The following is a 21,125-nucleotide window of genomic DNA, read 5'->3' on the forward strand; positions in this document are numbered from 1 at the left end:
AAGTAAAATAAAATGAGAGCAATCATTTCTGAGTTACCTTCTCCATCATTGCTCCAAGGACTGGCGGATAGCGGTCAATGTATCCATTCAACTCCAATGAGATGACTTTAGAGACACGTGGAAAGGAGCCACAGCTGTGCTCTCACAGAAATTGGGCCAGCGTGTCTGCTGCCCTGCCTTAGTTTTGCCAAGGTTTGTGCTGTTTATACTAAGGTGAAAATTCATAGAAAACAGACTCTGGCTTTTCCTCCTTAGATCTCTCTTCCCGGCTCCCTGACCTCAACAGAATCCTTCCTATGGCAGGTGGTAGTGGGAAGGAAGGGACAGTTGAGACCCTGAGTATCTCTGGGACTTCACTAGTCCCTCATCCTGAAAGCTCTTCCTGCCACCCCCTGCCCTCCACCTACTACTTCCATCTCCCTAAGTCCTATTTATCTTTCAGGCCTCAGCTCAAAGAACATTCTCTTATTCCTAAATGTTTTATGATTTCCCTCAGCTCGATGTCATTTTTTTTTTGCCTTCTTTGATCCCCCTGGGGCTTCCTATCTTTCATTGCAATAACTATGCCCTGACAATTCCCTACACATACCCATTTGAGCACCTATATTACTCTCCTAATAAATTTCACATTCCCCGAGGCAGGGGACTTACTCTTTAAGCTCATGCAACAAATAAATAATTTTTGGCATCCTCCACACTGTAGTCCAGACAGAATTTGGTATATAAATACTTTTTGAATTGAGTTGAAAGAATATAAATTGAGGACATGCATCCATGTGTTGGTGCCCTAAATAACAATAGCCTGAAAGGATACGGTTGCCATAATAAGAAATAGAAAAATGAAGAGTCTGTGACTCCCAGCCAGATGGTTCTCTATTATGAATTTTGTGTCTTCATTTGATAAGGTACTTCCCTCCATCATTAATATGATGACCCCAGAAATGGGACAGTCCAAACAGAAGCCAGGGCTCAATCTTCTGCCTGCACTCAGAGGCAAATGATTTCTGTAGAATTTTACAATTCATAGCAGAGGCTACACATATTAACCAAGGTCAGTGACCCCTCTGTTTGCGTTATAGTAGGAGCTGTCACTGAGCCACATCCTCTCTGGGAGACAGTCCATGCACCCAAGATAAAGTTTGAAGAGGCCCTTGAGCCAGAAGAGTTGTTTGGCAAAGTGCCTATGTCTCTTGTCATGTACTCTCTGGGTTGGTGGGTTCCTTTCTTCAGGGTCACAAGAGTTCCCAAAGCAAAACTGACATCGGGAAATGGTCGTGGTTATCTCTCTACTCCTGAGCAAGTCACTGGCCCTCTTTGGACCTCAGTTTCCACTAGAAGGAGGGGGATTGAAATAACTTTTAGAGGTCCCTCTTTCCCAGCTCTGATATTCCAAGACTCCATTCTGAGCTGCGGGCTGAATTCCTAGGCTTTCTGGGCCTTCTCTTCCCTGCTCCTAAAGGTAGAGATGGCTCAGATTTTCCCATGGGCCTCAGCCAGAACATGCTTACCTGTTCACTGAAATAGTGTGGCTCTGCATGTGATGACTGTTTATCTGCCATCATAAAAATGTCCTTTGTCCGGGGGAAGTTACAAGAGAGTTATTATCACAGACCTTCATTAGGTCTCCCCCTGATCCAAGTTATCTCTGGTTGGTTTCACTTGAAAGTGTCCATGCTGTAGACAATAGCTTCATGGAAAGTGTCCATGCTACAGAGAGTAGCTACATGGAAATTGCCCATGCTACAGAGACTTTGGGGATACCAAAATACAGAAAGGAAGCTGCTGAGTCTGAAAGTATTCATGCTCAAGGCATCATTATTCATTAAGTAACTGACTTGGTATTACATGGTTATAGATCATGAAGAAGTTCAAGTTCATCAAGTTCTTCAACAGAAAGCAGTCAGTGTGTTGAAACTGCTCACCATCTTTGAGTTGGCCTATTGAATGTGTGGGTATGATGATTTGTTAGAACACTAGTATGTCAGATTGGAAGAGAACATATAGCTCAGCTAGTTCAAACCCCTGTTCTACCAAGTGGATAACAGAGCTAGAGAGGAGGCAGCCATATAACAGTTTATGGTAGTCAGGAACAGGCTTAGGACCTCTAACTGCCAGGTCTGTCTACCTTATATTACTCCCAAACAGAAGTCACCAAGTGCTCTCCCCTTCATGCCTTCCTTAAGCCTTCACTATAAATCTATTTAGTTTTATTTTTATTAACTTCTAATAAGAGCAGCTTAACTAGTTTCTATTTTACGACATATTTCAGTTAACAAACTGATAAAAAAAAAAAGACACAAAATAAAACACTACATAAGACAGGGGAGGCATAAGAATTACAAAGGAATTATAGTCTGGGATGTTCCATTCAGGGCAAGTAACATGACACAACGCAATATCCCCAAGATGGTTGACTTTCATAATAATGTCCCGGGATGACAAAAAAGGGTTAGCATGTTTCACCTAAGAAAGCAGGGATTTGTATAAAGCACTTTAAAAAGCATTACACCAAATAATGATGATGATGATGATGATGATAGTAATAATAATAATAACAATAATAAATTATAGTCAGGTAAACTTCAGCTATCTGGAAAACTCAGATAACCAAAATCACAAACCAGCCGTGGTGGGTAGAGGAAGTGACTGTGGGCAGATAGGTACATTCTACAGTAATAAGGCTGGTGTGAGTTTGGTTAGTATCTGCAGAGAAGAGGAATAAACAGCAAAGCCATGATCTCATCTTCTGTTTACACTTCAATTCCCAAAGTTAGTGATTAATTGTCCTTGTGTTTTGTTGCCAGGGCAAATTGTTTTTCTTTAAAACTCCCACTTATCTTAAATAAATAAATCATTAGTTTCAAAACAGAAGTGTCAAATGTCAAGACACTTCTGACATACTAAGCTAATGAACAAAACAATGAATGCGTTAGAAGCTACTAGAGATAGGCAGAGCTTTTGAGAACTTTCCTTTAATGACTTTGAAAGGCAGCAAAATCATTCTTGCTAAGAGGATTTTCTCATGCATCTTGGCTAAAATGTCAATCTAGAGGTTACAAACACAAACACAACCTTAAAAGAACCCAGTTAGTGTAAATGATAGAGTGGCAGGTAGGCCAAGTATCCACAGTCAAGTAAATATACCAACCAGCTACCATATTGTGCTTCCCAAACCAAACTCACACAACATCAGCTTACGCAACCAGTTTAGGATTTCTACTTGGGTCCCTGAATTTACACAGGGCCTCTGGCTCTTCCAAAGTAGGGAATTCTTTTAGCAAATAGGTCATTTTTGCCTCTGAGTCTTAATACAAACACAACCATTTCAGGGAAGATTCCAGTCATTTCTGAATTATGAAGACCACCTATTAAATATAGTTCTAATTACACAATTTCCCTGTTGAAAAGTTCTCAGTGTCTCTCCTTTACTCACAGAATGAAGAGTCACATAGTGTTATTATGGTATTCAAGCTCAGTCATAATCTCATTTCAACCTATCCTGCAACGTACCGCTCCTCTAATCCTCACAGACTCCCTGACTTCTCATTGTTCTCAGAACAGCCCTCGCGGGGCGCCTGGGTGGCTCAGTGGTTAAGCGTCTGCCTTTGGCTCGGGTCATGGTCCCAGGGTCCTGGGATTGAGCCCTGCGTCAGGCTCCCTGCTCAGCGGGAAGCCTGCTTCCCCCTCTCGCACTTACCCTGCTTGTGTTCCCTCTCTCATTGTGTCTCTCTCTGTCAAATAAATGAATAAAATCTTAAAGAAAAAAAAAAAAAAAGAACAGCCCTCGCATTTTAGTTCTTGACCACAGACATTTGTTGGGTAACTGCTAAGCACTAGTCCCCGCTCCAAATACTGAAAACACATCTGCAAAGAAAACAAAGTCTCCGCTTTCCTGCAGTTTCCATTCTGATGGGATCTTTCATCTCCTTCCGAGTGCATGCGTTCCCAGTGCTTGTGTTCCTGTTGAAGCCCTTGTCACACTGTATAATAGGCCTGTCTGTGTTTCCATCCATCTGAACTCTGCCTCCCCGTGCACAGCTCCCGTGCTTTGCTCACTGGCAGGCACCCACTGAATGCTCAATGAATGACCTGGAGTTCGTCTCTCTTCTTTGGAAATGTGATCAGTTCCTATTGCATATGGAATCTATCCGTGAGATTATCTAACTCTTCCTGAATTCTAAAATTATTTTCAACAAATAAGCCATTTTGTTGTCAATAGGAATGACAGATGTCAAGCTACTTCTGATGGACCCTATAAAAGTGAATGAAGCAGTGACTGAACAGCCACATAGACTTACCCCATACTGTGTCGTTCCTCAAGTACCACAATCCCGAATCCCCTTTCTCTGGGTTTCCCAGGCTGCCTGGTCTGCTCATGGGCAGGCTCTTCCTCTTTCTCCTGGAGACCAGCAGGGGAGCTAATTTGGGAAGCTGCTCATCTTGTTTCCTCTCTCTGACCCCAAAGGTAGAAACAGAAGAGCAGGTGTTGGCAACCTTCTGTGGCCGGGAGACTACAGACACAGAGCAGACCCCCGGCCAGGAAGTCGTGTTCTCCCCTGGCTCCTTCATGTCCATCACTTTCCGGTCGGATTTCTCCAATGAGGAGCGATTCACGGGCTTTGATGCCCACTACATGGCCGTGGGTAAGTGGGAGAAGTGGGTGGCTCATCCCTACTAGGTCTCCCTTTCGCTCTAAAGACTGAAAGTACTGTGTGCTCTCTTCTTTACAATAAACACCTATATACTCACCATAGAGATTCTGCCATTAATATCTTATTACATTTTCTCTATCACATATCTCCCATCTGTCTATCCTCTACATATCCATCAATCCATCCTTTTTGATGCATTTCAAAGTAAAATGCAGACAGCAGTACACTTTTTCCTAAATAACTCAGCATGCATATCATTTTGCTGAAGTTCAATATCTATCCACAATTTTCTTTCTTTGAATATAAAACTTACATTCAATGAAATGTATAAACCTTAAGCACACTTGTTGAGTTTTGAGAAATTTATTTTTATGTCACCCAAACGGCTAATAAGATATTGAACTTTACCATTGACCCAGAAAAACTCCCTTACGTTCCTTCCCAATCACACTCTGCTCCTATCTCCCTTAGAGACAACAACTGTTCCAATTTTTTTCCACCATAGATCAGTGTTGCCTCTTCTTAAACTTCATATAAATGAACATACACAAAATACATTTGAAGTGAGGATTCTTTTCCTTAGCATAAAGTTTTTGAGGTTCAGTCATGTTGCAACGCATTGGTAATTTGCTCCTTTCCTGGCAGAGTAATTTTCCATTGTATGAATACACTACAATCTTTTTATCCATTCTTCCACCTGCACTCTATCCATTTTTTTGGCTCTCATTAAAAAAGTTTCTATGAGCCTTCTTGTACTAGTCTTTTTGTGAACATGATTTCACTTCTATTGGGTAACTATCCAGGAGCAGAATTGTTGGGTCATAGGGCAGGTGTATATTTAGTTGTATAAGAAATTCCCAGACCTTTTCCAAAGTGTTTTTGCACCATTTTATATTTCTTCACCAATGTATGAGAGTTTGATGTTGTCAATTTTTAAATTTTTAAAATTTAAAATTCCGGTGGGTTATGTAGTGGTACCTCATTATGGTTTTGATTTATATTTCCCTGGTGATTAGTGATGTCATGCATCTTTTCATGTGCTTGTTGGCCATTCCTGTATCTGTTGGGGGAAAGTGTACCATCAGATCTTTAAATTGGGTTGAGAGCATACTTTTTAATGTTTACATTTCCACTGCCCAGGGAAGTAGGATGTAGAGAGAGAGGGGCAGCATGGACTAGAAGGAAAGAATGGGTTCTGGAGCCAGCCTACCTGGGTATGAATGCTGACTCCACCACTTACCATCTCTGTGACTTGGAGTAAGCTCTTTAAAGGCCCCAAGTCTCTGTTTCATCATCTGTGGAATGTGGATGGTAAGAGTCCTGCTTGCTATGACCACAACTGTTAGAGGGCAGTGGCACCACCAAGAGTCAGCTTGCCTGGCCTTGAACCTGGCTTTCTGTGATCTTGGGTAAGTTGCCTTGCTGCTCTGAGTTCCAGTTTCCTCATTTGTAAATGGAAGGAATGGCTACTTTGGGGCTTTATGTGAAGCTAACACAGGGAGTGGCCCATACGACGTGCTCTGTAGATGTTGCCTGTTGTTTTCATCCTCACACATGGACTGATTGCCCTGCAGATGTGGATGAGTGCACCGAGCGGGAGGACGAGGAGCTGTCCTGTGACCACTACTGCCATAACTACATCGGCGGCTACTATTGCTCCTGCCGCTTTGGCTACCTCCTCCACACAGACAACAGGACCTGCCGAGGTGGGGCCTGCGGATCACACTGTATAGCACCATTTCGTGCCATGTTTCTCAATAAGATTAGGGGAGGCTCGGAGGAGGGACGGATGTGGAGTAGGAACAATAAGAAATGAAGCCAGAGATCTCTGCCTCAGATCCCACATGGACGAAGATGCTGAAATGCCCACCAGCGGGGAAGTCTGGGTTCAGGTTCTCAAAGGACCACATTTGAGAAGCCCTAGCCTCTAGGCCATCTTTCTTCCTCAGCAGCAGGGATTTCTGCTCTCCTACTGTAGGTAACCAGCCTGGCCAAGTTATGGGAAAACCTAGGTTTCCCAGTCCCCTCTCTCTGAGCCATGAGCTTGATCTCACCCAGCAGTTCCTTTTCCTCTTCACTCCCATGGTCTCCCAAGTTCCTCTGTGATCGAAAGAACCTCAGTCCAAAGGAAAGATGTGGGAGGAGAGACACAAAGAGAGACAGCAAGAAAATGCCCCATTCCTTCTATCTCTCTTCATTTTCATGTCTAGTCAACGTGCCCACTTAGCTGTTGTGTCCAGGCAGGGCAGGGATGGAGAAATGGAGAAATGGAAGGCTTCAGCCACTTTCCATGAGAGCTTCCCTGGCTAGTGGGGTAAGCGCCACAGAAGTAAATGGTGAAATGTAGTTAATGCTGTAAAAGAAGTGTGGGCTCAGCACAATCTGATCTGAGTCTACACGGTGTGGCGAGCAAACATGTCCCAGAGATAGTGGCCCTTGGCAGAGATGGAAGAAGAAGGAAAAGGAGGGTGCTCCAGGCAGAGAGGACAGCTTCTGCAAACATTTAGAGGCCTGATAGAACTTGGCATATTTGGGGCATTGACAGCAGATTAGTATGGATGACTACAGGGTAAGGATCTGCGTTTTAGGAGTGTCACTTGGAAGCCGACTAGGGGATCATTGGAGGAGAGCAAGGCTGGAAACAAGGCTTCCTTTCCTTCCTCCTTCAAATACTTCCCTTGCTTCTGAATAAAACCCTCATGTGACTCATCATTATAAAGCAGGCATATACAGAAGTTTTCTTCAAGAGGGCTATATTTTCCATGGTTTTCATTCAGTAGGTGTTGACTGAGTATCTACTACATGTTAAGTACAGGGGGAGCTAAGAATGAGCAGAGCTTCTCAATCTTTGTTTTCAGTTTCTCCTCTGCCTCCAGGAGCCTTTTTAAACATTATCTTCCTAATTTCCCCTATCTGTGAAATTTTAATACCACAGATAATACTATAAATGAGTTTATGTACTCTGTCCATCTGTGTATTATGCATAAAAAGAGTAACCTCCCCAAACAATTTTAGCCCCCATGGGGGCAATGTCACCCCCCAGAGAGTGCTTGAGGTAGGAAATGAAAACAGATGAGGATTCAAAAGCCCTCTCCTAACCATGCTCTGAAGCTCACAGCTATAGGACTTCACGTTAGCCCTGCCCCCTCTCTGAACCAATTTTGTCACTTGCAAATGAGCACAATAACAGGGGCTTAGAAAGGATTGATATCCCAGATCTAGGATGGGTCAGCCCAAAGAGAAAGGTTTTGTGCCCAATAAAGGGTCTTTGCAGGGCTAAGCCATGGCCAGGATCCCAGGACACTGGGTCCTTGTTGCAGCTACAGTGGGGAACAAAGCAGAATCCTTGAACTCAGGGAACATACAATCTAGTGGGGGCAAGAAAATCCACCAGCAAATATATTGCATAATATCAGGTAGTTGTCAGCAGCAAGAGGAGAAACAGCAAGTCCAGGGGCCAGAGAGTGAGGGTATGTGTGAGGGTCCTGTGTTGGATGAGGGATCAGGAAGACTTTGAACAGACAATGGAGTCCTGGGCTGAGGGGAGAACAAGACATAGGAGGTCCAGATGTCTCCCCCTACCACTCCATCTCAAAACCTTTCCATCTCAGACCTCTCCTGCCCCCTCACCAATACCAGAGAATCTGATAAGAAGGCTTATCACACTTACAGCCTTTGAGTCTTGACTCTGAAAATTACTAGGTGTGTGATCTTGGATAAATTACTTCTCCCTGAACTTCAGTCTACCCATCCGTAAAATGGGGATAGTGATGCCTTCCCTGATTGCCTCTCAGGAGCAGTGGGAAAAATTGTACAGTAACAGATAAGGGAGGGGTTGCTGTGGCCATGGTTCTGATGTGCCACTTTGCTCTGGTATGTTTCCCACAGTGGAATGCAGTGACAACCTCTTTACCCAGAGGACCGGCGTGATCACCAGCCCGGACTTCCCCAACCCTTATCCTAAGAGCTCAGAATGCTTCTACACGATAGAGTTAGAGGAGGGTTTCATGGTCAGTCTGCAGTTCGAGGACATTTTCGACATTGAGGATCATCCCGAGGTGTCCTGTCCCTATGACTACATCAAGGTAAGCCTACAATGGATGCTGGGAAATCTTGGCTGAATTGGGAAAATTGATATTCTTGGCCCTCTACCTTCTCCCAGGATAGGGGACCAAGCTGCTTGCTTCCCAAAATAGCATCTATTTACTTAAAATAGCATCACCAGCTTAATCAGATCCAGCCTAGGGGATCTTCCCTGATTGACACTAACTCCTTGGCCACCTGTAAAATCCCCTTTGCCATGTTAATTGACATCATCATGAAGTGATGGTCACAGGGAAGGTGAAGGTCACAGGGACCATCTTAGAATTCTGCCTACCATACGCAGTATCCCAGGAGCATTGCTGTGAGCCTTCTCCAGGCGTTTAACCTCATGGGGCTTCACTTTTTCCCCCATCCACAATAAGGGTGATAAGATGGAGATATCACCCAGGATTGTAGAAGTCACCAGGTGAGGTTCAGAAGTCCTGGTCCTTGGAGATGGAAAGAAAAAGAGTTAGAGGACCTGGGCCTGAGAGTCAGGAAATCCAGATCAGCTAATAGTGCCTACTTCCTTCCCTCCATTCCCCACTGACTCCATCCTAGGCTAAACCCCATTATCTCCGCTGCAAAGCTTCCAACTGGTTTTCTTGCTTCCACCCTTGCCCTACATAGTCTGCTCTCCATGGCATCGAGGCTGATCTTTATAAAAGCCATATTAATTCAGGATTGCTCTTGGAAGTAAATGTAATTCCTCAACACAATGTGGCGCTTGCCTGTCTTTCCTACCTCATGCTATGGTACGCCCTCTGTTTCAGCCACTCTGGCTTCCTTTGTGTTCTTAATACTTGCTGAGCCCTTTCCCACCTTTGACCTTGACCTTTACATATGCTGTTTTCTCTCCCTGGAAAGTATTCTCCCCTCCTCCTTATGTCTCAGTTCCAATGTCACCTCCTCAAAGAAGCCATTCGTGACCACCTATTTAAAGTTTTATTAAAAAATAAATGAAGTGTAATCTATTATATAAATAATGAGTTAGATAGGTTACTTAGATTTTATTACATAAATTATAAATATATAGCATATATTTATATGTATATACCGTCCTGTTTATTTTTATAATTCTTGCCACAACATGTAATTATTTTGCTTGTTATTTATTGTCAGTCCCACCACCCCCCCATCCTTGCCATCCTCGACTAGACTGCAGGTTCTTTGAGAGCGAGACCTTTTCTATCCTATGCACCTGGACAGGGCTCTGTCCCTTTCTGAGTCATAGAATATTCATCTTTGAGCAGAGGGTTATTAGCCTGCCTCATCCACTTCCAAGACTATTGTAATCTCTAAATGAGAGAGTGGCAATGGAACTGTTTGGTGAATGGTAATGCCACTAAAAATATGAGTGAATACTATGGGTTCACATGGAGACTTCCAGAAAACCAGGGTGTAGTATAGAGATGGTCCCAGCAGCTGCCACCACTGCTCAGATGTGACCCTTTTTCTCTACCTTGCCCCTCACAGATTAAAGCTGGTCCAAAAGTTTTGGGGCCCTTCTGTGGAGAGAGAGCACCAGAACCCATCAATACCCAGAGCCACAGCGTCCAGATCCTATTCCGCAGCGACAACTCAGGGGAGAACCGGGGCTGGAGGCTCTCATACAGGGCGACAGGTAACACGGCCTCTCTCCGTGGGTCATGCTTGGTCACTGTGCTCAGCCCTTGTGGGGCAATAGCTGAGGGATGAGGGGTGCAGGCCTGGGACTCCTCTGGGGATGTGGCAGGACCCCCCCCAGCTCTGCTACAGAGGAGGTGGAACCAGGTACATTCTCTCTCCTGACTCAGTTTCCCATCCATAAAAGGGGGGCAAGGACAGCAATAATGGTGGGTTTAGACTAGACATAGTTTTCAAACTTACTACACTTCTGAATCACATAAGGAGATTTAAAAAACAACAAACAAACAAACAAACCCACCTTATTTCCTGAATTCTACTCTCACTCTGATTCATTGGGCCTAGAGAGAACCCTCCCAACTGAGCCTTCTCCAAGCCTCGGGCAAGAATTTGAGTGTGGGCCTGTAGCGCATAATGTTTCATCATGGCGGTTTGACTCCTGTAGCCCCGGACTGGCAGCATTCACAGGCCTCATTCCCCAGTACCCCAAGGCAGCCAGTTCTGCCCCAAACCCTGATAGAGTCATTTGCCCCAGGAGTCTGCAGTAAGCCTCAGAAGAAGAGGGTGCTGGGAGTGGCTAATCCAGCTCATAGATCCTGGTCTGGAATCCTGGCCTTGCCTGCATTATCACATTGGTGTCAAGTTCTAGGGAAGGGAATGAAGAGACTGTTAACAGAGAGTTTGCCCAGGAAAAAATGTCAGGGATAGACTCAGCCTGGGAATCCTGTCCAACGTAGCCTTTGGAAGGGAGAGCTCAGAGGCATATGGTCACAATCTCTCTAACACTTGGAAGAATGGTCTTGGGGAGAAAGAGCGATTAGAGTCATCCTGAGCAGCCCAAGAAGACAAGCTCTGCCCCATGAGAGCAAATTACAAGGATATAGATTTTGGTTGAATAGGAAAACACCGTTCCTGAGGAGTCCAGTAAGAAAGGTATAGGTTTGGGAGGTATTGAGCTCCCTGTCCCTATAGGAATGCAAATAGGTGGTTGATGTCTACTATGGAAGATGTTGTAAAGGCAGCCTCAGACAAGGGTTGCACTCAATGACATTTAATGCATGGTCGTGATGAAATCATCTGACCAACCACCGCATTTTACAGATGAGGAACTAGAGGTCCAAGTTGGAAAGTCTCCTGCTCAACGTTCCAGAATAAGTCTTCACAGCCTAGAAGGTGCAGGCCCCCAACACCCAGTTCTGTGGGTTTCCCCTGCAACACACCTTGAACTGCGGGGGCTGGCCACCTGCTGCAGACTTCTCCTTGTTTTCTTGCCCACCATTCTTTCATTGCTCCCATCAGGGAACGAGTGCCCAGAGCCAGAGCCTCCTGTCCACGGGAAAATCGAGCCCCTGCAAACCACGTATTCCTTCAAAGACCAGGTGCTCATCAGCTGTGACGCAGGCTACAAAGTGCTGAAGGTACAGGGTGCTGCTGGGGGAGGAAGAGCCACCAGGCCAGAGAAATGCTCCAGTGCCTCCCGAGGCAGATGGGCTTCCAGAACTTGTCATGATCCCACCACAGTATTCGCTAACTTCCCCATAAACCTCCAACGTGTTCCGGAAATTCAGTCGTCTGAAAATCCAAAGCGTGCATCCCAGATTTTCACATCTGGAAATGGCACAGAAGTCTTGGGCTGATTTGAATTTCAAAAACAAAGGACAAAGGACAAACAACCTTAACAAAGTTCATCTATCAGGCTTACTGGGGGAAACTGGGACAGGAAGTGGAGATTTTAGAGGTGGCAGACAGACATTGCTCACTCTCCTAGGAATCACCTGTCTAATTTAAAAATAATACAAAATCACCTCCCAGGCCCCACACTTGAGATGAATTTAAGCAGAATCTCTGGGCGGGGTCAGTGATTGTTTTTTCTGTTATGTTACCCAGGTGAGTCCAGTGTGAGCCAAACTAGAGGAAGGCTCTCAAGGAATGGGCTTCCACGTGGGGTCCCCACCACAGCATCACATCACTTATTAGAAATGCAAACCATGCTCTCCAAGCCAGACCCACTGAATCAGAAACTCTGGGGGTGGGGCCCAGCAGTCTGCAAAAGATACTGATGCCTACTCATATTTGAGAGGCACTACTCTAGAACGGGAGTCAGGGGTAAAAGCTTCCCCTCCCAGACAGTTGTCCAAGCCCTTTCTTCCACACAGTCCTTGCCCCTCTCCACAGTAGGAAAGGGTACTATGAATTCAGCATCTCCCTTTTCCTTATCATCAAGCTTGACCTTGGAGGCCCATGGTTGGCAAATCTCAGTCAAGGACAACTGGGTTTGGAATTTGAGCTGGTTATACTGGGAAACAACCACCGAGCCCACCCCTCCTCCTTCTTGCCATATCTTCTTCATGTTTCTTCCTAGGATAATGTGGAGATGGATACATTCCAGATTGAGTGTCTGAAGGATGGGACGTGGAGTAACAGGATTCCCACCTGTAAAAGTAAGAAAACAAAATTGGTCTATGATAAGGATAATGAGCTCCCTAGCACTGGTGGGTTCCAACCAGAGACCACACAAGGGTGAAAACCTGACAGGTGTGCTCAAGGAGGGGTGGCAGCAGGAATTCAGTAAACACATGAGGGCTGGACCAAAAGGCTATTAGTGTTTCTTTGAGCAATAAGACATCAAGCTTCCAAAAGAAACTTTTTGTTGGTCCCAGTTTACTTCCTAAATGCTAATTCACCTCTGTCTACAGACAGGTTGCCACACTTGCTACAGGAATAAGTAGCTTGTCCCCAGGTTTCAAAGTAGCTCTGGCAATTGCTAATTCAGGAAACTATTTCAGCACCAGTGCCCAGAGCTCAGTGACCTTGCCAGTCTCCATGTGGCCATCAGCCATACCCACTAAGGTTTCTGGAACAGCTCATGATTTAAGGCCTGTCAGGAAAGGCTGTGAGGTCAGTGCAGTGGGTATGTGTAAAGCAGGGGACACAGCTCTGCATGGGCTCTTGAGACCCAGAGTTCTTGCATTGGCTCTGCTCCTAACCCACCCTGCGACCATGGACAAGATCCTTCACCTCAAATGGAAAATAAAAAGTTGAACTAGCTTTAATACTCTAGAATATATTGAGGTGTCTCTCCAATAATGTAGTCCATGTAAATCACTTAGTGAGCATTGTAAAAATATAGATTACCAGCCACCACCCTGTTCCCTTATCCAGGTAGTTCTGGTTCGAGACTTGTAAAGACCACCGTTTTAGGAAATTCATTATGGCAGCAGTGAGGAAGGGAGGTGTGGTGATGGCAAGGGAAGGAAGAGAAGGGGAAAGGGGGGGATTGGCTTTAGGATGGAGAGGTGAGAAGTCAAGAGTTAGGGTTGGTCCCGCCCGGCCCCATGACTACATATAAACTGTGGAGTGGTGTCCTTGTCCCTTCTTCTAAAAGGCTCAAATTCCATAAGCAGACAGATTCACTCCCACAGCCCCAGGGGGACAATGTCAGGGTGAACTGTCTTTAGGCAAATCCCAGGCAGAGTTTTGGAGAATATTCTTGCTTTTTAATTTTTCTTTTTTAACATGATGATGTGGCTGGAGTCAGAGCACAGTGTGGGAAAGGGGGGCATCTTATGGCTTCAGCAAACATTTACTGGATGCCTATAGGGAATTCAGATAGAAATGACAAGGTCCAGAGACTGAGGAACTCAAATGCTAGGAGACACATCCACCACCTCGTCCGACACGTTGCTCACGTGTAGTGCTGTAACTAAGTTCTGTGGGAAGAAAAGCACTGTGCAGGGCAAAGCAAGGGGGCATTCTGAAGGAGGAAGGAAAAGAGAATGTGGTGTGTGGAGGACAGGATATTTTTAAAGTCAGGAAGTTCTAGATCAAATCCAGACTCAACCAGGTGAATGTTCCCAAGCAATGTACTCAGACTTTTGGCCTCAGTTTCCTGCATTCTTGATTCTTCGAAGGAGCAATTGAGTTACTGTACATATCATACCTGTGGACCAACCAGGAATAAATGAAAGCCCAATAAAAGCTCCTTTCTCCACCCACCCCCCATTAGGCAGTGGTTTGGTTTCTCTCGTTCATGCTTTTGGGAGGTAGAAAACTTTAATAATAATTTTCCCTCTAATAAAGCATGCACACTTTTTTTATTGTAACAGAAGAGCTGATAAGAGTAACACACTACCGTATTTGATGGTACCATTTTATGCAACTTACGTTAGTATACAAAAGAATGCCTGTCATTTTGTACTAAAGAAAAGAGGGGTTTTTTTTTCTCCTGAATATGACCTAGTTCTTCCAGGATAGCCCAGATTACGATTATTAGAATCCCCATTCAGACATTCCTGGTGGCTCTGCTCATTCACTGAGCAGGTTCTTACTAAGCATCTCTCTGCCCCAGGCATGGGCTGGGTCCTAAGGGAGGTGCAGAGATGAGCAAGACTGAGAAATTTCAAGTCCCTGGGGATTGTGGGAAAGAGGTGGGGAACAGACAGGAAGTGTGCATGTGTGGTGAAGTCACTTGCACTGGAACAGGAAGTGGAAATTATGGGTTGTTGTCCCGACCCTGCCTCCACCTTGCCACGGTGACCCAAGACAAGTCCTGCTCCACCCTGCATGCCGTGTGCCAAATGAAGGTTTGGACCAGATGAATACAAAGCTTGCTCCAGGGGCAGATGCTGTAATCCTCATGAGCCAGGCCTTGTGACTGTGCAAATTCTCAGAATGGTACAAATTCCACAATCCCAAACTGTCACCCACACCGGCTGTACCTCAACTGCATTCTTCATCAGTCTAGTGGAGCGATTTCTGTATTTCCTGCATGAACTGTTTCTGCTTTGCTTGCTAATTTTTCTCTTTCTCTTCTTTTTCTCTCTCTCTCTTCCTCTCTCTGCTTCCTTTCCCTGCACCTCCTGACCCTTCTTTGAACTTCACCCTGGTGGCAGAAACCGAAATGGATGAGGAGAACGAACTCGGGTCAGAGCAAGAGACAGAGTGAATGACAGGACCCCACAGAGTACAGACGTCCAGGAATGGACCACTCACAAGACCCTGGGGTCCCAGAACTACTGCACCCCTCCCCACCCCGCCAACACTCCATTTCCACTTTCTGTGCGGATTAGTGTGGATGCTGAACCAGGCAACACAGTCAAGCAGTTGAAACTGCTGTGTAAAGGACAATTCTCCACTGGAGGGCTCACTCATCATTGAATCAGTACGCTGGAAAATAATGAAAGGACAAGGGGGATTTTTTTTTTTTTTTTTTTTTTTGTAGCACCTCCAAGTGGACAGTACTCTTCTCAAAGGACAAATGACTTTGGTCCTAGAGACCCAAGATTTCATATACAACCACATGCCCCTAGGCTGACCAGGTCAAAGTGGGCCCTGGCTCCTAATCCACTCCACACTTGAAGCTGAAATGGGCCAGAAGGCCTGTGACTTGATGACTTTAATATTTTTATCTGTGGCTACTTTCTAACAACCAGGAGTAGGTGAAACTAACAATAACTCATAGAGCATGGGTTTTGTAGGAAACCTAGACATAGTCTCATCCATGAAAGTTTCTATTCCACCTGCACCTAACCCGGGGCTGAAAGTGCATTATCAGAGGTTCTTTCCTCTGGGCCGGGGCTTACAATCTTGCATTTCTGAAAACTCGCTGATTAAAGGTTTCAAAAGAGGTCTCACCCTCAAAAGCAGCAGTCCTCAGCTTTGGTGCAGTGGGACATCACTGGGTCCCACGATAAAGGGCTCTGTAGTGGCGGTGGGAACCTCTGCTTCAGCCTGAACAAAACCGGAATAGACATATCAGAGAAGCCGTGCATTACACTGTGACTACTCAGTCTGTGTGGTGATTACATGGGCTCTTGATGCAGACAGAACCCTGCAAGGGTGGGTGATGGCAGGTGCATAGATTGTGGTGCTAGCCTAGGGCAGGGGTGCCCCTGAGAGCAGAGAGGAGGTGGGCAGTAAAGATGAGCATCAGTTCAATCAGTATGGTTATGTCCCCAAAGTGTAACAGATATTGTACTCAGTGAGATAGAGGGAATCCTAATTTAGGCAGAAGATTTGATATGGACCCCAATAATGGCAATACCGGGCAACGTAAGATAAATGTGTCAGAGAGATGAATATGAATAGAGGCCTCTGTAAGGAGAAAGGAGGAGGCAGTCCTATCCAATTAGAAGACTGCAAAAAGACTCTCAAGAAGAAGCAGTGTTTGATCAAGGCCTCAGGGTGGCCAGAGCATGGACCCCAGGGGTTCCGGTGTGGGGGAAGCAGGTGAGGAAGCGGCACAGTGAGGGCTCTGTGATGCTGGAGCTCAGGTGCACCGAGGGCGGGGACCAAGAGGCGCTGGGGTAGGGGGCCGTCCCTGAGGCCGGAGGGCCGGGGGGAGCCCATGGTGTGTCCTTCTCCAGGAAGCCCCGGATTGTGGCAGAGCACACTCAGGATGGCGGGTCAAGAAAGATGTGTCTGAAGGAAAATAAACGTCAGCCAGAGATGACAGCAGAGACAGAATGTGGGGTGGTGTATCCCATCCCAGAGAATGAGGAGAAAGGGAGGCCAAAGGAATGGAAACATAAAGGACATTTTGATTCCAAGGTGTGGAATTGGCCAGAGGGAACGTTAGGGAAAGGGTGAGACCCTTCCTAAAGCAAAGAAGCGAGACCAGCTGAGGAAGCGGCCTCTGGGTGTAGCATCTTTGATTGTGCCAGGGCTCAAGGCCCCTCGGAAAGGGAAGTCGTCCCCAGGTCCCAGAGAGACATGGCCGTTCACCTGCCACAGTAGACTTGGGAGTAGAATCATACCACCCCCACTCACCATACCCAAGCTGAAGCGACCTTCTATTTTATACCACTTCTCACCTCTATCTGGCTATAGGGTTACTTCTCTGGAGTGATAGGAAAGCAAAGTTACTTCTCTGGAGTGATAGGAAAGCAGGCCCTCTACTCAGGAAATAACTCCCCACCCTTGCTGGCCAAGTAACAGGCTCTCAGTAGCCTGACCAGGTAGCCGTGTCCAAGGCCAACCCTGCAATTCCTCCCCCTGGAACTAGGTATTAGGTTCAGAGAATACTCTAGGCAAAATGAACTGCTAGGCCAACGTTAGGAGAGACAAGAGTAATACCAAGATCCAGGCACCAGTCAATGGCATTTCCTAAAAAAGGAAGAAAAATCTGCTTTGAGGCTCAGCAAGAAAATACATTTAAAACTGTGTTATGGCTTTAAATAATAGCTATTATCGCCTCTTGTGATCCTAGTGCTGACTCTCACTCACACAGTGTGGTAGAGTGTCTCCATTTTTGGGTCATCAAAATGAATAGGAACGATTTGTCCAAGGGGATTAGAGGTCAAGACCAAAGATTAACCAGTCCTCTTGGCTTTTGCATTCCTTGTGGATAGGAGGCACCTGTTTTACTCTCAGCCTTCACCCCTCTCCTCCACAATGGAGGGCCTTGCAGTCAACTCTGTTTTAGATTAGGTAACTCTTTATTCAATCAAAATGATGAATTTAGAGTTCTAAATTTAAAAACTACAATTTCTGGGTAGCATCTCAAGGGCAAATTGCCTTCTCTCTGTGTCCCAAGGAGGGGGAAACTGGAAATTCTTCTTTTTGGAATACTGTCCTCTGAAATAACCAGGAGATTATTAGCTAATGTCCATCATTACCCAGTTAATATTGATTTTAAGCCATTTTAAGTAGAAAACAGATCCTTAAGAACTGTCGGTTGGTTTTCTTAAAAGAACACTGGGTTTAAAGTCAGGTCTAGTTTTCTGATTGTAACTCGCTGTGTGACCTTAGGCCAGCCAAGTCTCCTCTCTGAGCTCATCTGTAAAGTTAAAATGATATTCTGGATTGTCTGCCTTGGGGTTCCTTATCAACTAAAAAGTTCCATGATTCTACTATGATTCTTCAACTCTGGCATAGCCTGTTAGACCTAAGATGAAGATTTCCTTAGAAGTGAACACCACCCCCTAAAGGAGGCTCCCGAAGAGGCCCTGACAAATGGGGGCCTCAGCCTGTGACTTGGCTTCTGACAGACTCATGCTGGACTCTGTGCTGGCGATGCCCCTAAGACCACCTCTGAGGAGCAGGCATCCTACAGCGAGGCCCAACATCCAGCCCCCAGCAATTGGAGAACATAAGCAGGTGAATAATGGAAACTTAGTCTACCCCAGATCTCACCTCCCGCCTTCTGTGACCAAGCAAGATGCCTATGGAGAGCCAGCAGGGTAGGGTCCTGTACTCACGCAGGAGCTGCTTTCTTTCTGTTTGATTTGGTTTTTGTATGCCAAGCACCAGTGTGAGCACATTAACTGCTCTTACTCAGCATGTGTTCGGTCAGGAAGAACTGAAGATTCTTCTGTTTGTGTCAACCAGAGTTTTTTCGCTGAGCTGGAGGCCTCGTGCTTAGACAGGAGAGACTAAGAGGATTGCGTAATAGAACTGGAAGTCAAGGAAAGGGCTCTGTGGGGGAAAGTCTGGGGTCTGCTTAAATCTCAGTAGTCCTGCCCCTTCCCTGGAGTTGACACCAGGCCAGGTGAGTTGGCCACACGGTAGTGCCACAGTGGATGGGAGAGACCCCAAAAGCAGCACCACCCCAAGGCAGACAATCCAGAATGCACAGGCCCTGTACCATTCTCACAGACTATAGCATTGCTCTCTGCAGGTGTGTGCAGTGCACAACCTGCACATCTGTGTGAGATGGACCCACCATATGGCCCCAAGAAGGAGAGCAAAGGTTAATTGGGGGTGTCACTCTCTTTTCTCAGTTGCAGACTGTGGAGCCCCAGCAGAGCTGAAACATGGGCTGATCACCTTCTCCACCAGGAACAACCTTACCACATATAAATCTGAGATCCAGTACTCCTGCCAACAGCCGTACTATAAGATGCTCCACAATATCACAGGTGAGCCGTCCATGCTAAGCCAGCACGTTCCCGCCTCACACCATTTGGGTCTCAGGGTTGGACCGGGGGCTGCAGCAGCCAGACCACTGGCTGAAGTGTGGGAGGAATTGGGAGGAGAAACATTAGGCGGCATGCCTCACCTCTCCCTGCCTCAGGCTGATGTCCCAGGGGTTAGGCCACAGGGCACCCCAGTACCCTCACATGCACACCCAAGGCCCTGGCAGACAAGGAACCCTCAGGGAGATGGCAAAGCCCTCCAGCTCTGCCTCCACCACAGACTGGTACTAAGAAAATTCTTCCAAGTTCTCTAAGCTTCCAATCCTCACTTTCCAAGAGGGGAGCAGCGGTATAATTCACAAAGCTAATGTAAGACTCAGACAAGATGGTGGACACTAGTGTGGTTTCTTAAAAAGTTTATTAAGCGGGGAAAGGAGAGAAGGCAAGTGTGCCACAAAGAACTCTGGGGGACCTGGTGCCTGAGGGGGAGGAAGGGCCGGCTGGGGGGGGCGAGGGGGCAGAGGGAGGAGCACCCCCTGCCCCGGGCAGGAGTCTGATTGTGCACAGCTTCAGGTACCCTGCTGAAGAGTGTGCTGTTTGTTTTTGAGGGCAATGGGGAGCCATTGGTGATTCTGAGCAGAGGGAAAGCATAGATTTCCATTTTAGAAAGATCCTTCAGGTTGCAGGGAGGACTGGCTTAAAGAGAATGGCATCAGAGAGACCATTTGGAAGACGTGCAGTGGTCCACCATAGAATTAGGAACCCAGATCTATTTTCCACGTGCTACAAATCAACCCTTTCTCCCTCTTCTCCCACCTTTTTTCACTCACCCAGGTATATATACCTGTTCCGCCCAAGGAGTCTGGATGAATGAAGTACTGGGGAGAAGCCAGCCCACATGCCTGCCAGGTACCTGACTCTCAAGTCCTCTGCCTCCAGGTCTCCCATCCAAGGTGCTCTGGCTGTTGATGAGTGGGGATGGGGACCATGATGCTTTGGTTCTTTGTTAAAAGATATCTCAGAGAGCCAAGGATAGAGACGCCCAACCTCACACTTTTGCAAACCAACCAGCTTCTATATTCAGCCTGTGCTATCACACCAAGAGCCTTCCTGTCTCCTTTCTCTGCAGTTCTGCTCCCTTCCCACCAGGCTTTCCCTCCAACGGTTTGTGTGTGCACCCGCTGTGCACCAGGAAAATTAGGAATGTGGCCATCCTGTCCTCAAGCACTCACTGTGCTGTAGGGGAGACGAACAATGTAAGACAAATAACAAATAAGTATAGGACAGAGTAAGAAGTTCTTCCAAAGAGCAACCTGTTCAAGTCTTACTGACTGCTACAATTCTATGGCTCACCTACTGACCCCATTTTAAGATGAAAAAAGAATTTTGTGGTAATAGAAAGTGTCACTATGCATAGAGATTTGGGGGACATTTTGTAGATATTTGCTTTAGCATTAAAAGTATGGGTGATTTGCATTGCAATCATAGGGCACACTTACATTCAAATCGACTTACTAGAAAATTATAGCCTCAAATGCACACTGTAGGGTGAAACAAATAATCCACACCCCAAAAAATTAATAGTCATGGCACAGATATTTATACTTGTAATAAAAGCAAGAATAGCAGAATTGATTTAATTAATCAAGCAGAATTAATTGAAAGACACAACCATTCAGAGCAGCACTGGGGATCGATGCTGATCCCATCTGCATGTTCACTGGAAAAGCAGCAAAGCATGAGCTTTGCCGTGTAGTTAAACGTCGGGTGGCATTTGCATTTTATGAATTAGAGTGTTGGGAAAACTAAGTGTATTATCTGAATGGTACATTTTAGTAACCATCAATATCCACTCAGTAAGCTTCTAGATGTTAGATTTAGATGTTAAAATGGAAAGACTATGGAGTTG

At 45.9% G+C, this 21,125-nt stretch overlaps 1 protein-coding gene across 4 annotated transcripts in view; it reads left to right on the top strand.

The window, feature by feature from the left end:
• Positions 1-21,125, top strand: part of MASP1 (MBL associated serine protease 1) — a 64,532-nt gene that overhangs the window by 24,056 nt on the left and 19,351 nt on the right. For 3 of the 4 annotated variants that reach the window (XM_064582825.1, XM_045903176.3, XM_045903175.3), the window contains 8 exons: positions 4,466-4,643; positions 6,227-6,358; positions 8,541-8,737; positions 10,212-10,359; positions 11,661-11,779; positions 12,724-12,802; positions 19,082-19,219; positions 20,051-20,125. In XM_064582825.1, the coding sequence (XP_064438895.1) occupies positions 4,466-4,643; positions 6,227-6,358; positions 8,541-8,737; positions 10,212-10,359; positions 11,661-11,779; positions 12,724-12,802; positions 19,082-19,219; positions 20,051-20,125 (1,066 nt within the window). Of the gene's footprint in view, positions 1-4,465; positions 4,644-6,226; positions 6,359-8,540; positions 8,738-10,211; positions 10,360-11,660; positions 11,780-12,723; positions 12,803-15,253; positions 18,459-19,081; positions 19,220-20,050; positions 20,126-21,125 lie in introns of those variants that run through there. The other variant, XR_008505026.2, reaches the window with a different exon arrangement.

Source organism: Mirounga angustirostris, unplaced genomic scaffold, assembly GCF_029215605.1.
Source record: "Mirounga angustirostris isolate CCGP_5_RB_7025 unplaced genomic scaffold, mMirAng1.0.hap1 SCAF_1, whole genome shotgun sequence".
In the NCBI taxonomy this organism is placed as follows: Eukaryota; Metazoa; Chordata; class Mammalia; order Carnivora; family Phocidae; genus Mirounga; species Mirounga angustirostris.